The sequence below is a fragment of the Cydia pomonella genome, chromosome 8 (genome assembly GCF_033807575.1).
Source record: "Cydia pomonella isolate Wapato2018A chromosome 8, ilCydPomo1, whole genome shotgun sequence".
NCBI classification, from domain to species: domain Eukaryota; kingdom Metazoa; phylum Arthropoda; class Insecta; order Lepidoptera; family Tortricidae; genus Cydia; species Cydia pomonella.
The window spans coordinates 14,023,421-14,040,132 of record NC_084710.1 but is presented as its reverse complement, the minus strand read 5'-3'; the positions used below and the strand labels follow the sequence as shown (position 1 = coordinate 14,040,132).

At 39.2% G+C, this 16,712-nt stretch overlaps 1 protein-coding gene across 4 annotated transcripts in view; it reads right to left on the bottom strand.

Moving 5' to 3' along the window:
• Nucleotides 1-16,712, bottom strand: part of LOC133520635 (protein roadkill) — a 69,094-nt gene continuing 52,382 nt past the window's right edge. For all 4 annotated transcript variants that reach the window (XM_061855174.1, XM_061855172.1, XM_061855170.1 and 1 more), the window contains 6 exons: nucleotides 15,860-16,031; nucleotides 9,961-10,298; nucleotides 5,899-6,140; nucleotides 3,326-3,504; nucleotides 2,589-2,731; nucleotides 1-2,043 (listed from right to left, as the gene is read on the bottom strand). In XM_061855174.1, the coding sequence (XP_061711158.1) occupies nucleotides 1,890-2,043; nucleotides 2,589-2,731; nucleotides 3,326-3,504; nucleotides 5,899-6,140; nucleotides 9,961-10,298; nucleotides 15,860-15,934 (1,131 nt within the window). In that variant the 5' untranslated portion in view covers nucleotides 15,935-16,031 and the 3' untranslated portion in view covers nucleotides 1-1,889. The remainder of the gene's footprint in view (nucleotides 2,044-2,588; nucleotides 2,732-3,325; nucleotides 3,505-5,898; nucleotides 6,141-9,960; nucleotides 10,299-15,859; nucleotides 16,032-16,712) is intronic.

Sequence of the window (16,712 nt, the reverse complement as noted above, 5' to 3'; positions counted from 1 at the left end):
TTTACATCATTTTTAATTTATTTGCTCAACTTATTGACAATGTCGAAAATCACAGTTAATATTCTGACGGTTGTTATGTAAAAGGTAAGTTTAATACACGAACAACCCCTGTCAGCTATGTAAATGGGACATGGGTATTAACCTCCTGGGTATAAAATGTTTGTTTTAAGTATTACTATTTATTGGCCACAATGTTTAACAATACAAAGTTACCTAACTTGGGTAGATCAAACTCACTCAAGTCTTACAAATGTCTTGTTAAAATATCGCTGTGTATCAACAGATATTAGTAACATTTGCTTCGTTTGCGACTACTACTGATTGAAGCAATACATCATAATAATTTCTACTGACACATAGCAATCTTGGGTGATGTTAAAACAACAACGTGGTCGGGGTTATTAATTAATGATTGTAATTTCGGATCAACAAATTTTGATGAATCAAGTGAGCAAGATCAGTCGACGTACCGCCGACCGTGATGACTCGCGGTACAATCGACGAAGCGCAACCAACTACACAATACTTTTAATACATACCACTTCACTCAAATTAAATTATCCGTACATATAAATAATGAAAACATAAAACTTGTGTATGTGTGTTTGCGAAACCTATGGAAAATTTAAGAAACATCACAACATTTGTTTGGAATATTCTTATGATGCAATACAAAATGACGGTTTCACCTGTGATACCACTTACAATTTAGTACTTAGAAATATTTTTACTTTAATGGTGGGATCGTAGCTCATCTATATACAATACCAACGATTTCAATAGACTTCTTACAATCACTCGAGTCACCTAAGCTTCTACAAATGCTACCGCAGGCTGCTCACTAGCGCCGCCGGCCCGCTGCGGCAACCCGCGCCACAAGAGCTTCACAGATTTATTGCATTCAATACCATTCTACTTCAACCGTTATGTTCAAAAGTTCCTACTTTTAAACATCTATCGAGAAATCTTATGTAATGGATATTTTGCACGGGAATGAGATTATTTTGTTGAATAAATTCAATATGATTATGATTACCTGAACAGAAAAGTCGCTACTTTTTATTAAATATTTGATTCATTACATTAAACAAAAATAATTGTTAGCCGAAAAGTTCGCGTAATCATATTACTAAATTTACATGACATGGATATTTTCTAGACATGAGCTTCGTATTCGTTATACAATAGCAATAATTTATACAAAAACATAACCGCAACAGTGCAAGAGAATTTCCACATAAACGACATGCATAAAAAAGATAACTCCAAGCCTTAACACATATCGATAACCTCCGCTACATCCGAACTACGGCAACGCGCAAAAAGCGTCCAAATTCCGTAAATCTACACATAAAAATTAATCATTAAAAAGCGGCGCCACTAACCGACCGCGAGAGACAAAAACATTAGGATCGAATATCGTCTTGAGATCAATCATAGTAAACAAAAGGATGAATCCGGGGATCCACGACTACACCAACTAATAGTTCACCGCACTCGTCGCCACTATATTACAGCCTCCGCGCAGGTTTGCGGTCCTTAAAATGCCATCGGACGCATCCTGAACTCAATATTCGTCGCGTCGGATACATTAATAAATGGACGACGCCAGTTTTCCTCAGGCAAAAGGCGAGCGGTACTACAAACGTTTCATACGCGTATTTTTTCCAGCCGCGCATACCGACACCCCGGCTCCCTACTTGCCTCACTTCGCTTCCGTACTTTAAATTTTCTGACATAAGGAGGGGACCGATCTCGTCGTCCAAGATATGTCATTTTAACAAAAATCTCCGTCCCCGCCCCAAAGTAAAAGTTTTAAGCGCAGAAGTTTCAAGAGCGCAAGACGGAGGGTCCGTCGGTCCACAGCGAGCACGGGCCCGGAGCGCCGCCTAGGCCTGCTTGACGCGCTTGCGCGGCGGCCCGATGGGCGGGATCTGCTGCTGCTGCGTGGCCAGCGCGCGGAACGCCTCGGCGATGAGGTGCGGGTGCGACGAGATCATGTTCTTCCAGCCCGCCGTGTCCATCACGTCCGTCGCGTGCGACCTGCCGGCACATAACATACCCCGCTTTATTACAGATATCGAATTGACTACTCTCGTCGTTTTATAGAACGACTTGAACATTTTGTGGAAGGTGAGCGAGTTTCTGTCTTCCAGAGTAGTCGCGCGCATAACACGCGTATATTTTATGAAATGAGTGAGTACTGAGTGCAAAATGATGTTGAACAGCAAAATTTACATCTCCCTACCTCCCGCCATATATCGAAAAGAGTCATTCCAGAACTATCGAGTGACTCCGTTTTTCTTTAATTCACACACAACACCGGTTCTTTATGTTTCACCATAAAGCAAATACATTAATTATTTTAATTGCGTATAATATAAAAAAAACCGTGCCCCAAGTTTATCAGTCATACAAAATCGTACTATACGACGTCATGTTTGTGGTAACCGTTTTAACCACCGTTGTAAATATACGTAGCCATACAACGCCGTCTAATTAGCTGTCAATATGTCAGCGTGAATTTGTTTAGAATTGCCATGTCGAATACAACGAATGAGTGTTTGGTACAAAGCGCATATACTAACGTGTTGATGAAGTCGATGGTCTGCGCCTTGAGCTGGTCGGCGGAGTGCAGGTCGGCGAGGATGAGCGTGTCGGCCGCCGTCTCCACGGACAGGTTGAGGCACAGCGCCTCCTCGCACATCACTTTTAGCCGCTCCAGCGCGTACTGGAACAGACACATACCTGTTAATTATGATACGGGGACCAGTTCGATAAAACAAAACCCTACTATGAGATCGCCATAAATATTATCCACTTACTTTTTTAACATCTCGAGTCCCATACAAGACTTCAAACTCAATGCTACTTTAAATTAACCATATTTTCATAGGGTGTTACTTTGCCCAACCGCATTCTTCTGGTCGCAAGCATTTTTTATGGACCTACTTGTGTCAACCAAACCAATTTATTTTTACCAATGGTAATGGTATTCAAACCGATTAACTATATACGTTGATAACAAAAATCAATCTACTTATGCCACTACCGCCAGATTCCAGTCGATAACAAACCTGCACTGTCAGTGCCTCTTTATTTACCGTCAGCATCGTCTAGAATCTAGCGAAGTGGAGTATTGTCCATAAACCCGTAGCTCTGACGTGGTAACGAACGATGGACACGATATTTACTCGGCAAAAAAGCTACCTCTTAGTCTTACTGATGCGACATCGCACACGCAAAAACCTTGACACTTCAAATTGTTCGGACTCAAGGGGTTACAATTTATATGAAAAAGAAAAGACATAGATCTCATGGTTACCTTGTCGGCGGCGGCGAGCAGGTCGTCGGCCATCTTGTCCAGGTTGGGCGCGCGGCCGGTGTAGATGAAGCGCAGCATCTCGCGCAGCACCTCGTGGTCCACGTCCGTGATGTCCACGCGGTTGCGCTTGCGCTCCTCCATTTCGTGCTCGAACATGGCCGCGAACACAGGACTCCGCGCTGAAATTGTAAGGCAAAGTATGTTAATAGGGGAACATCATCATCACTCAAGCTTACGTTCTTTTTCTGGAATTAGGTCAGAGTCGGTACCCAACCCCTTAATATATAATTTAATACGCATAAACATTGGTAGCGGTGCAGCAAGGCTGACATGCAAGTCACTTATCGAACGAATTGTTCAGTAGAACTGCTACACGTAAAAACTATCTAAACTACTAGTAGTAGACGTGGAAAGAGTTAAGAAAATTTGAAATGCTTAGCACTTTACAAAACATAATTATCCATAAGAAATCGGTTGCCATAACAATTCTTCCTAATCTGTTACAGCTCTAACCGAGACCTGACGTAACTTTTCCGCTCTACCGGCATGTCCAACGTTATTAGTCAACTAACTTTTAACGATGGCCAACTAATTGGCTAATACATTTTCAATCAGTAATTTAGATTGAGTCATACAAGTTAGTATCGTTTATTTGTACATAATAACTAAATTTTTACGTGTAATCTACACTAAGAATGTTCTAAGCATCAAAACTGCCATTAAACGAAAACGGAATAGATACACTGTCTGTCTGTTTATGTGGTGGTTGTAAAGCCCCATTTAGGCAGTTCAAAAACTTGCATGCGATTTTCGTTACATTGAGGTGATTGGTCGATCGACTGAATGCATTGTACTCTGTAGTTAGCAATGCATCGAATAATGCATGCAAGTTCTTGAACCGTCTAAGTGAGGCTTTAATTCTCTGTGTATCATGTTATTTTATATGGGTGCTTGCCTGAAATAAAATCATTTTTTTTTTGTTTTAAACAAGTATTATTTTAGCTAAAATGGGCATCAATAACGATTCCTAATACTTTATTACTGACATAAAGTAGCTTATTGCTAACCGAAAAATTGGAAGAAGAAAAAGACGTATTTTGTGCACCCTTTTCCGCTCGCGTGAAGCGGTTCGGACCCGGGTACGTCCTTAAACTACGTCCACAAGAGAGGTATGGGCATTGTGAATGTCATCTCGCTTTGTGTGGTAGGGCACAGCACAGCGGATGTCATTCCAGATCTAGAGCAGAGCCCAACTGGGGAAGTACCTCCACCTTACAGAAAACCACAGCCAAATGACACGAGACCCTACTCATAGTGTTGTGTTCCTGCCGGTGAGTAAGGTTGCCAGAGCTCAACAAGGGGGGAGGAGTTTAGGGTCGGCAACGCGCATGTAACTCCTCTGGAGTCAGGCGAGCAGTATGCGGGCGGGACGTAGTATAAAAAAAAAGCGGTTTCCCCTTCCACCAATGTTTACAATAGGGGTTATTAGATATACAGATACTGTTATATTTCTCGCATTGTCCGGCGGTCAAAAACTGACGAATGTGCCACTTAAAAACAGTTAATGTTATCTTAAAGTATCTTATGACGAAGCGGATTAGATAAGTGAAGGCAGTGAGTACCGTCCTACTTTGTTTTTATGTTTAGGGTGCAAGCCCTGGTGACTGGAATCTAGGCAGCTGGATTTTAATCATTTGTATTGTACTTATACCTTTATGTTATAAGACTAATAAGGTAAGCATAGAACTAAAACCGCATTACATCATAAGAATAGAATATGTGACCGCGGCCGACAAAACGTCCCACTTTGTCGCTTGCTATTAGGACGAGATGTGCTTGTATCTTTATACGTATAACCTGACAAGGCGTCCTTATGGCAAGCGACAAAGTGGGACTTTTGCCGGCCGCGGTCACAAATATTTATGTATATTGTAACCTAGTTAAAATGTGGTATAAATTACGTGAACCAGACAAAACATTTTTTTTACTATCGACGAATTAGGAAACAATAGTATTAAAAGAAAACGGGGTCAATAACGGAATAACGATAAAAATGTGGTACGAGTCCTTCGGGATATTGCCGAATGCGTCATACCTACTTCAAAATAACAAAACCAGAATTGCGTTGTATTTATATTAGGAGAGGAAAAACTGAGCGGAAATTCCGAGCTCCTAACCGCGTTAGTTACATTATTGTTATCGTATAGACCCGTTGCGAGTTATTAGTGCTAACTGAACAATATGAACGTGCCAATTACAAACATAATTATCAAATTCTCATGTAATTACATTATTCTCAGATATATTTGTAATTAACCTTAGGTATAAATATTTTATTAACATTAAAGTCCTGCGTCAACTTTGTATGTAAGTAGGTAACCCATTGTAGCCACTAGAGCATACACATTAGTGCGTTGCGTACCGCGGCCGTGACAAAATTCATAGGTACAGATAAAGAACAAACGAGAAGAGAAGCTGAACATGGGTTTCGGTACCAGCGTTCATCTTGTTAACTGGCAAGTCGCAAACTTTGTTGCAAAGGCTTTAATATTTAAATTGAATGAGAGTTTTACCTGCTAATATCGCTTTATGTGCTTGGAACTCCCTGCCGCCGACCGCCAGCGTAACGTCAGAGAACCGCTCGTTGTCGAACAGCGCGCCCAGGTCGTCGGAGAGCCGGCACTCGGGCACTTTAAACTGCACCACGTTGCTCTGCCCGCTGATGTTTATGCTATCCGCGACTACTGACACTTCGCAGAATATCGTTAGCTTGTCTTCTGGTAGAAGTCCATTTGCTTCGTCTAGTAGGAAATCTCTGGAATTGAGAATATTACATGTTTGAACTTAGATTATTAGGCTAGGTTTCACGTACGAATACGATTGGGCAATAAAGCTACCTAGCTTAAATTTGCATAGTTCCTTAGATGACAAAGGAATTACAATACATAGATCACAGAGCTTCGAGGATGTTTTTAATTTACAGTCAAAGGTTTCTGACAGTTTTGTAATTATACCATTCTGTACTAGGTCAGCATGGAGACCGAAACTAAGCCCATATTGGCATGTCTCGCGCGTGGCGCAGTAGTTCTATGCAAAATCGATCGCGGCTTTGTGCGGTAAGCAATTTTGTATGGAATCTCTGGCGGGAAGCACTCGCGAGGCTTGTCTCAATAAGATTTTATATCCCTGAAAGGCCAGTAAGTATGTAAGCTTAAATCAAATTCTGAACAAGAGCGAGACAAGCCAGTCATATAAACTGAAATGGTGATTACCAGTAGGTACACATAAAACATTCTCGATCTCGAGTATGTTGCTCGTTAATCTGCCTTCTATGGCAGAAATACTAAACTATCGCAGCGGGAGTGAATCGCTATTGAATTGCCTTGTTTTTGTTCGAGTGATAGGTGAAACCGGAAGACTTACGAAGTCAACGCCCTCAGCTGTCCGGTTTTAAGGACTGTGACTATGACCAAGTTAGTTCACAGTTGTTGAATGCTATCGCACTTTTATTTGATTAAGTATGTCTTATCTATACCATTAAAAATATCGGTACTATATAGAGTAATGTCTTACAATAAAGTAAGTATGTATTTCTAAACATTTAGCTTACTCATATAATTACCTATTATGGTTATTCGAATAATATCTTTATGACGCATCGTGGTTCTGTTCACTTTTAAGGTTGTTCTGAAGCGACGTATTGCTTATTGAATACCATTAATGATAATTTAGACGATACAAGTTACTGGCCAGAGTATCGCTGGCAGTGCTAATGCTAAAGCAGATACGCTTTCCATATATATTTTCGTACATTAACCCGCCTGTTGCTATCTCTATTGCACGCACATAATTAAATTGCTGTCCCGCCCATGATGCCGGTTGCCAATGTCACTGTGCGAACTTGACATGACATGGGTATTGGCACCATGTAAACGTAAACAATTTGCTGGCGCAAATGAAAAACGTTCTCATATAATCGTGATCAATGGAAACTGCCAATGACGTAAACAAACCACTACACCGCCACACAAATATTACTCAATGACCACGTACCATCTTCTAAAGATCGAGTGTTATTAATGTTATTATATCATAATAGACAAATGAAATAAGTACAAATTTGTTTAAAATGCTGGCCATGTCTATTTGTGTTTGCTTTTGAGTCTATACTGTGCCAGCGAGATTGGCGCCCGCCATCTTCTAAAGCAGCTTTTATTCGTTCAGAATATAATATCAAAGTCGATCGTTTTATTGTTGCGACACGATTACCTTTTAAAAGCCCACGTGCAGCGGCATGTTTACCGATATGTTCTTTATTACTTGTTAGTTGATTATTATAACGACTATCCAGTTATAAACATGGCATTATTCATACATAGAGTACAGTCTTCATCAGATATATATTATAGTGTTTTTGTACAAAATCTAATAAACGGACTGCGCTCTACCCAGATACGTCGTATCTGAGTGTGTTTAAGAGGGGACTAACGCAAAATGGTAGTTATATATTGAATTTTTATACGTTTTAATCAAGGGCAAATACTATGAAAAAAAACACTCTAAAACCAGACTATCCTTGCGCGGGCAGACTAAGCAAAACCTTAAAAGGTTTAAGTTGGCTCGATAGAAGAAATCACAAAACATGGCTAATTTACATTTATTTTGAATTGAATATCGTTACCCTGCATACCATAGCAGTATAATTTGAGTATAAAATAGCTAATGATAGAGCCGAGGGATTTGACTAGCAAAATTTAAAACAGAAGTATACTTTCAGAGATATTGAAGAAAAACGTCAAAACCCGCGCGATCGCGAAATCTTCCGTCGCGCAAGATTCGCGCGGCGTTCCTGATCTTTTGTTTCATTCTAATTTCCTGGTAAAGCCACCCCCTCTTAGGATCGGTTGCACCAAACCGTCTATCACCGTCAAAGCGGGTCCAAACTACATTTTATTTTATTATATGGAAAGTTCGATAGTTCAGTGCTGGGTGACGTTGATCAGTCCGCTTTGTGGTTGGTGCAACCGGTGCTTAGAGTCCCCGGCAAGCTCGGCCGAATTTCACCTTCCCATACAAACGGAGTTTCGTTCTCATTTTAAATCTACGTGTTGGATTGTAATTAAACTTTGCACATACAATGACACAAGGTATATCTAGTCCTGTAATTAGTTTAACTCCAGTTTAAAAAACAAACGAAATAGAGCAAAAACAAGTTTTGTATGAAAATTGTAAATTCGCTGTATTTTTCTAACTATGGTATCTAAAGCTACATAAACTAATTACAGGACTAGATATACCGTATCCTATTGTAAGTACAAAGTTTCAGAGCAATGTAGCTAGTCGTTTTAAAATGAGAGCGTAACTACTTTTGCATGGAGAACCGAGCTTGTTGGGGACTCTAATATGTGCGCCGGCTATGGTCTGTCGAGTGCCAACGTCGATGCACTCAACGCACGTTTTACTGGACAACAGCATTCATTCCCATCGCTGGCCTGTTTACACATTGATTAGTGAGTACGAGTTCATACATTTCCTACTCGCACTTTGCAGCAAATCCATGAACGCTTTTGTCATGCATCGATGTTTAAACAGAACTTTAATATTGAGCGCCGCAAGTGGAACCAGATGGCTTTTCTTTATTTCAGTCGCTCGAAGGCTTCTCCGTACAAACGCAGTCCCTATTTTCCTCTCTGGATATTGATATTATATAGAAAATATTTTAACACAATTTAATACATATTTACCATAGCTACCATAGCACCTTCGTTTGATTTTTTTAGTAAGTATCTATTATAAAGGTTAGCTTTTAAAAATGTGTATGCAATTGGTTTTCGATCCTAACCCTTCTCCTTCTCTCCTAATATAATTGTATAAAAATATTTTCCATAACGGTATCCAGAGAGGAAAATGGGTGAATATCTTTGTATGGAAAACTGGTCAGAAGAAGTCTGAGATCACAGTTACACTGGACAAGTGGACACACTTAAACTCGCTTACTCGCGCTGAGTAAGCAATATATGCAAATAAATACAGTTTTAGACTAAGATATTATAAACTGGCGTGGTACCACGACACCGCGGTCAGGTCGTGGGATTTGATAAAATCTGGCAACATCTTTAAACCACATACATCATTATGATTTTCTCACAAAATGCTTCGAGATCCAATCTGAAGAGCTTGTTAAAACGGTGGAAATTTGTTTAATGTGGCACCCGTGAAAAAGTCAAAAAAATATGAATGGGCATTTAGATTTAAGATTGTAATTTTTATGGGTGTCGGCCCATCTGAAAAAAAACTTAACATGCATCTTTATCGTTTAAGCATGCTTTAAATACAATAAAACCGAAGTTGTAGTTCGGGTTTCAGCATTAAAAAGAAGGCCGCAGAAGTAAAATGCAGCTAACTAAATCAGGGTCAGGTAACTAAAATGTTCAAGTACCTACTCAAATAATGAGTCCAAGCCAATCAAAATTAAATCATTATTGTTATTCCGCATAAAAGACCAGATAAAAATCCTCATGTTTACTCAGCGGAGTAAAAGCTAAACAAAAGAAAAAAACAAGTATAGGCATAGCCTTGAGCCTAGCAAAACATTAAATGAAAATGTTCAAATAAAACTTTAAGGTATGACTCACCTTCTAATGAACTTTTTGAACCCCCAGTCTTTGCCTTGAACAAATCTGTATGCGCGCTGCGACTCCATCGCCTTCGTCTCTTCCCGCTTCGCGTTTAATATTGAAAACTTGAACTTTGCTCGAACTTCTGATTTATTACACGACACTAATAATAGATATAACGATAAGTAGTCTTTGCTCTCTTCGTCGAGTCCTTTGGGGTTAACACGGAGACACCACTTTAACTTATCACTAGCACCGGCTGAGAATGTCGATGATTTTAACACTTCACCCATCTCTTCTCTACAAAAACTAAAATTGTTTATTGTCCACATATAACTGAATTTCACCACTTTGACCTGTAACAAGAACAAAGGCAACCATTAGTAGGCTTTACGCAAATTTGATCAAAAAAAATAAAAATAAAGTGATTTTATTATTTACTCTTGCAAAAGTTGAATAAATAGGCATTTTGAGGCTTGGTAACATTTAGGTCTCTTTCATTGGAAACAATAAGCATATGGGTGGGTAGATTCAATGTTGACGTATCGAACACGCCTCCAAGTGAGATGTACCGTCTATATCAACATAATAAATCATTTAAAATGGATCGTAAAACTATTTGCTGGATATTGTCCTTTGTTCGCGAGTCTCCTCGAATACTTGGTATCACTTTTGTATGCCGGGCGCGTGCGGTCATAACTACATGGTTAAATTGGTAGTATAGCCAAGCGATGGCTTATCCGTGAGTTTGAGCGATATCGTACCATTTATATTTTAATGTAGATAGGTTTACTGTTTGTGTGACATACGTCACATACAGATGTCAAATGCTTCTTAAAATTTAATTCGCTTCATAAAGGCTTGACATTTTAAGATCCATAAGATCCGGCGCATACGTAAACATCTTAAGCAGAAACTTTTATAGATGTATTTAGAGCATTTCTTAAGGTGTCAGCTTGGGGCCCAGTCGGATGCGGGTGGAGGCTTGGAGCAAGGTGAAGGTCAGGAGGAATAGGTGAGAATTGGTCGCGGGCTTCGGCGGTGGTCGTTGCCCTCGACCGTTGGCTGCTTGCGGGCTTGCGGTGCTGTTGGGGTCTTCGCCCGGTCGCCGACCCGCTCCGAGGCCGCCCGCATCATCCCCGCGTTTGCGGACTCACAGATAACGCCCATTTGCAGATTCCAACTCGTCCGGCTGCCTTATACGGCAGACGTGGACAGATTTATCGCCAGATTACTATTCTAACATGAAAACTTTAAATGTACCTGCCTACTTTTTTTTCTCTAAGACGCTTTCATCGACAAAGTAGAACTATCTTTATGGTTAAGTTTCATTTGGAAAACGCGAGCCCCAAATTCCTATGCCGACAGGTAACTTTCCAACTTAGACAACAATTACGGGCGTCTTAAATTAGAAATTTTGTCTCCGGCTTTCTCTCCTCTATAGGCAAGTTAATCGATTACTGACTGACGCTTATCTCATTGCGATAGTGGCGAATAAGTATATAAGATTAATAAATTACATAATTATGATGATGTTATAGTAGGTAAACTAGAAGTTGATTTGAAGTTATTCTTAAATATACATGGGGGTCGAGCTGGACGAGAAATTAGAGAAAAAAAAAAACACATCACGATAACAAGGAGCAATGTCCGTAAAATCACTAAAATTACTGATATTTATTTGTAATTACAATAATATTTATTATAGTCAAGTGTCTGTTACAAAAGACGAACCGATCAGTCCCTTCTATAAAAGGTCCATAGAAAAATAAACTGCGTCAACAGCCAACGAACGAAACATTATACGAACTAAACGACTTGTTACTTCCTCTATATAATTTGTAATAGTATTATAGGACATTATTACACAAATTGACTTAGATTAGAGTACTTAGACAACGATATATATAATATATAAATATTTATAAATACTTAAATACTGTAGTATCTATAGGTACTTATTTACATATCAATTCAATCAATTATTGTCACTTAATACAGTGCCTAATAGTGCTGAGATTTCTTAGCTATTAAGCATAAGATTTTAAAACTACACTATTATGAAAAGGTTTGTAATACGTTGTTACGCAACTTGAAGGTAAACATTTATTATTTATCACAAAACTTGGCCGTCAAACATGTAATAGTTTATGCTTGTCGATATGATTTGTTAGTATACCTATAGATAGCGCATATTATCTTTTCCTGGCTAAAAGTTTTTTCCTTGAGCGCGTCGCGTCACGTGTGCAACGCGTCACTTCCGCGAGCCACGTTTCAGGGCTTCAGCTAGCCGTTATATGTATTTACATCGATGGTGAGCTGTCTGCAGGCACCAAGGTGATACGTTGTGACATCAGTCAATAGCCATTATCTGTACATGTGTCTGTGGTTATATAAAACCTTCCGACACAACGTGTACCAGGTCTAAGGTTGCGTTTCAGGGCCATACACTGAAGCGCTCATTGTTTCTGCGATCAATAATAGCCACCCACTCGGATAATAACGCGTAAATTGATAACCATCAAATGATATAAAGAGATGAATTGAGCCTAGCGTCTAGCAATTGTCTCAGCGGACAGCCATGGATGCTCCAACCTCGACTGCCGTAGCCTATGTCTACGGAAACAATGAAATGTACTTGTAAAAGTGGCTCAAGAACTTTGCTGTTTCTTACTTTTAACACACACGATTAGATAGTTAGATTAATTGTTCAAAAACGTTTATACGAACTAACAAACATTGTATGAAATATATAAAATTTAATTCCGTTAATAACGGTCAACAAAATGATGATCAACTAGCCGAAATTGAACCAAGCTAGAGCGAAGACCTTAATAAGTGTACGTGCCGCCTCGTCGAGCATAATGCGGAGAACACCGTTATCGTTCGCGAATCAAATAGATTTTTGGGTAAAAAGCATCAAAAAGGTAATACCAGGTCGGTAACTATGTCGTCGGAAGTAAACGGTCGTCCCAATTGTTTCGAGAGCTGTCACCGTCCAGCCAGAAAACTTCATAGAGAACTGTAAGCATCGATCCGAATATCAAGTACAAAGAGATACATATATATATATATTGCACGGGTTTCACTGTATCAACTGCAAATTCTATTCACAGTAAAATCAAATTAGACCATCCTACGTATGAGTGACGTGCAAGGTGCGACGTAACCGCCGCCGAACCGCGAGTATCTCGAATGTGTGCCGGAACAAACATCTACGTAAATCTGCCCTCTGTCGGCACGTTTGATTTGAGCCCTCCACAGTTAGGTATTCCACCCAAGCATATAGTTGATTTACGTGTCGTAAAAGTCATAGAAATCACGTTTGCAGTACTCTATTAATACTTATATTTCGTAATATTGTAAGGTTTACTTTAATTTTGCAAGTTCGTGTCGATCGTCACGTTGAGCCGCAGCGTCTTTTCGCAACGTGAGCGAGCCATCATAATGATTTCATTATTGAACACGTAACGTACTTGCGAGAAGGAGGAAGTGTTATTATATTTCCTTGTTAGTTTACACATCATCGTCGTTAACATTTCAAGTTCAAAGATAATAGGCAACAAACAATATTATCGCCGTGTCGTCTTCGGGTGGCGGCGGGTATGTTTACGACATTGGGTGTAGAGCAAGTTTTACGATCACTCCGCTTGATGTGCCCACCGGGAGTCTATTTTGATGGTCGTTCGAGGTTGACTCTGCTTATGACATAAGTGCTTAATTACTTTTAACTTTACCCTTGCATGTGTGCAAATGGGTAAGCGTGTTTGCTTTTATGTTAGTTAGAACTGTTATAAAACACAAAGTGGCATATCTTATGTATACCTATTTAGGTACTTTAGCTATTAAAAATAACACAGTTTCCGAGGGGTAAAATAAACTAAGCGATTAAAGCTGGTAACTTTTAAATAAATAACTTGTAGTATTCATTACTTATGAAATAAGTTAAACATTAAAAATATGGACAAGGATTCAGTACTTAATTTGGATGGTCAACGCAACGTGTCCATACACGGCATGTGTCGCTGATGAAGTGCTAACATACATGCATTTGCATACAATTGAACGCAGTGCGGTTTTCGGACAACAGGACTGACGTAAAAATCAACAAGGGTTCGGCCACAATCTACGTAATGTGTTTGCATTTTGCCTTCTGATTTTCACGTTGCTAATAGGTCTAATGTACAGTCGCCATCAGATATATAGGATCGGCCGATGGGCTCAAAAAAATCTAAACACGCACTCTAGCGCCTTAACAATAAAGGCGCGTCCAGATATTAGTGAGCACCTTGGCCGCTCCGATATTTATGATGGCGACTGTACAACCATGCGCGGTGGATATTTAATGCGTTTGGGGCTTGGGACTCTTAGGAGCCCAGGTAGCACTTATTAATCTGATACAATTTTGTATAACGCTGTAGCTTTGTAAAAAAAGTTTTCAATGATCAGAACTCAAGTTTAATTACGGGGCGGTGTATGATTTGATAACAAATATTCCGTTTTTATTAGGGTTCCGTACCCAAAGGGTAAAACCCTCTCTGTCTGTCATCACTCATCAGGCTGTATCTCATGAACCGTGATAGCAAGGCAGTTGAAATTTTCACAAATGATGTATTTCTGTTGGCGCTATAACAACAAATACTAAAAAGTACGGAACCCTCGGTGGGCGAGTCCGACTCGCACTTGTCCGGTTTTTATATTCAATTTCATTTAGAGTTCCTAGACGTTGTGAACATGCTTGCAGGAAAAAAAAGCGGCCAACTGCGAGTCGGACTCGCCCATGAAGGGTTTCGTACCATTTATGACGTATTAAAAAAAACTACTAACTAGATCTCGTCCAAACCAATTTTCGGTGGAAGTTTGCATGGTAATGTATATCATATATTTTTTTTAGTTTTATCATTCTGTTATTTTAGAACTTAGAACAAATTTTATCACTTTGGAGGTGTCTCTCGCGCATACTATTCAGTTTAAAAAATATGATATTAGAAACCTCAATAGTCAATATCATTTTTGAAGACCTATCCATAGATACCGCACACGTATGGGTTTGATGAAAAAAAATTTTTTTTGAGTTTCAGTTCTAAGTATGGGGAACCCCCATAATTTATTGTTTTTTTTTTCTATTTTTGTGTGAAATTCTTACTGCGGTTCATAGAATACATCTACTTACCAAGTTTGAACAGTATAGTTCTTATAGTTTCGGAAAAAAATGGCTGTGATTTAAACGGACAGACAGACGGACATCACGAATCTATAAGGGTTCCGTTTTTTGCCATTTGGCTACGGAACCCTAAAAACACTCTTTTGCATCCCCCTCTGTCGGACTGCGTACACAAGAAATAGTTTTATTACAAGGGCGTGCAGGTTGTATAACGAAAAATTTCAAAATCTTTATCTTTTCTGTGAGACTTAATAGATTTAAAATATTATATTATTTATCAAATCGTATTGCTCAGTTTTTTTAGTATCAATCAAGTTATTTTAGTATCAAATCGTATTGCTGTTTTTTATTTTTTATTATTGTATAAGTAGGAATTTTCTTTTGTTTAGTTGTTGTGTGCTCAAGCTCTTTTTTTTACAATGTAGTAATTTATAATTATTTACCGCCGTGTAATGTATTTAATGAAACAAACAGACATGTCAATTGGATTTTCTGTGCAACAACACGTACCGAAATTTAGTTTCGGCAATATTTAAAGAAGACTTGTATAAAACTATGTAGGTACCTGTGATATTTGAATCGCAAACGCAAATATCACAGGTACCTACATAGTTTTATACAAGTCTTCTTTAAATAGTTTTCGTTGTCTTTTACGAACGCGGGACAAGCTTAGAGACCGGTACGACACCTATTGTCAATATATGTACTATGTATACGGTAAAGGTTTATTATACCTAGATGTTTTCACATTACCTGTGTGAAGCACCAGTTCTCGGCGACGGGCGTGTTCCCGTCGTGCAGCGGGCTGGGCACGCGGCTGACCGCCATGCCGCCGGCGACGTTCGAGGACACGCGCGCCGACTGCGGAGCGGGCGCGCCGCCGCCGCCCGACCCTCCACCGCCGCACTCGCTGCCCGCGCCGAGCCTGCAACAACAATACATAACACATTCATTATTGATATTATGTAATACTATTTTATACACATACGTACATATTGGCCACCAAGGATATTCAATATACTTTATTTATGGGCATTTCAGCAGAATACGTACTGAGATATTAGCTATGACAACAACGTAGTTTATACCTAGTTACGTACCTACGAGTATTTACGTTTTTAGCTATGCCATATAATATTTTGTTAGTCCTTCAATTTCGCATAGCAACGGTATCTAAGAAATTTTAATTTGATATTATGCCGTCTATACTCCCAATAACAAGCTACTTATTTTAAAAATTTAAGGTTGATTTTTGTATCTAGTTATACTAGGAAACTGAATTGATTGGAAATGCATTCGATTTGTAAATATAATAAAAAAGGTATGTAAATAGGTACGTATAATAAAAATAAGAGTTTTCAAGAAACGCCGACATGGTATGTGTTACAGGTATGTCGGCATGAAATGTTTGCAAATACAGTAGGTACTTACTATAAATAGGTAAAAACAACATTACTTAGATAGCAATACATTATGTGATGCAAAATAAAGTCATTTTCCGCAAACGACGACCCGCTTACGCACAAAGGAAATTAAATTGCCTTTGTATTCGATATAAATATAAAGGTAATAACTATTAGTTTGCGAATGACCTAGTGGCCAACAG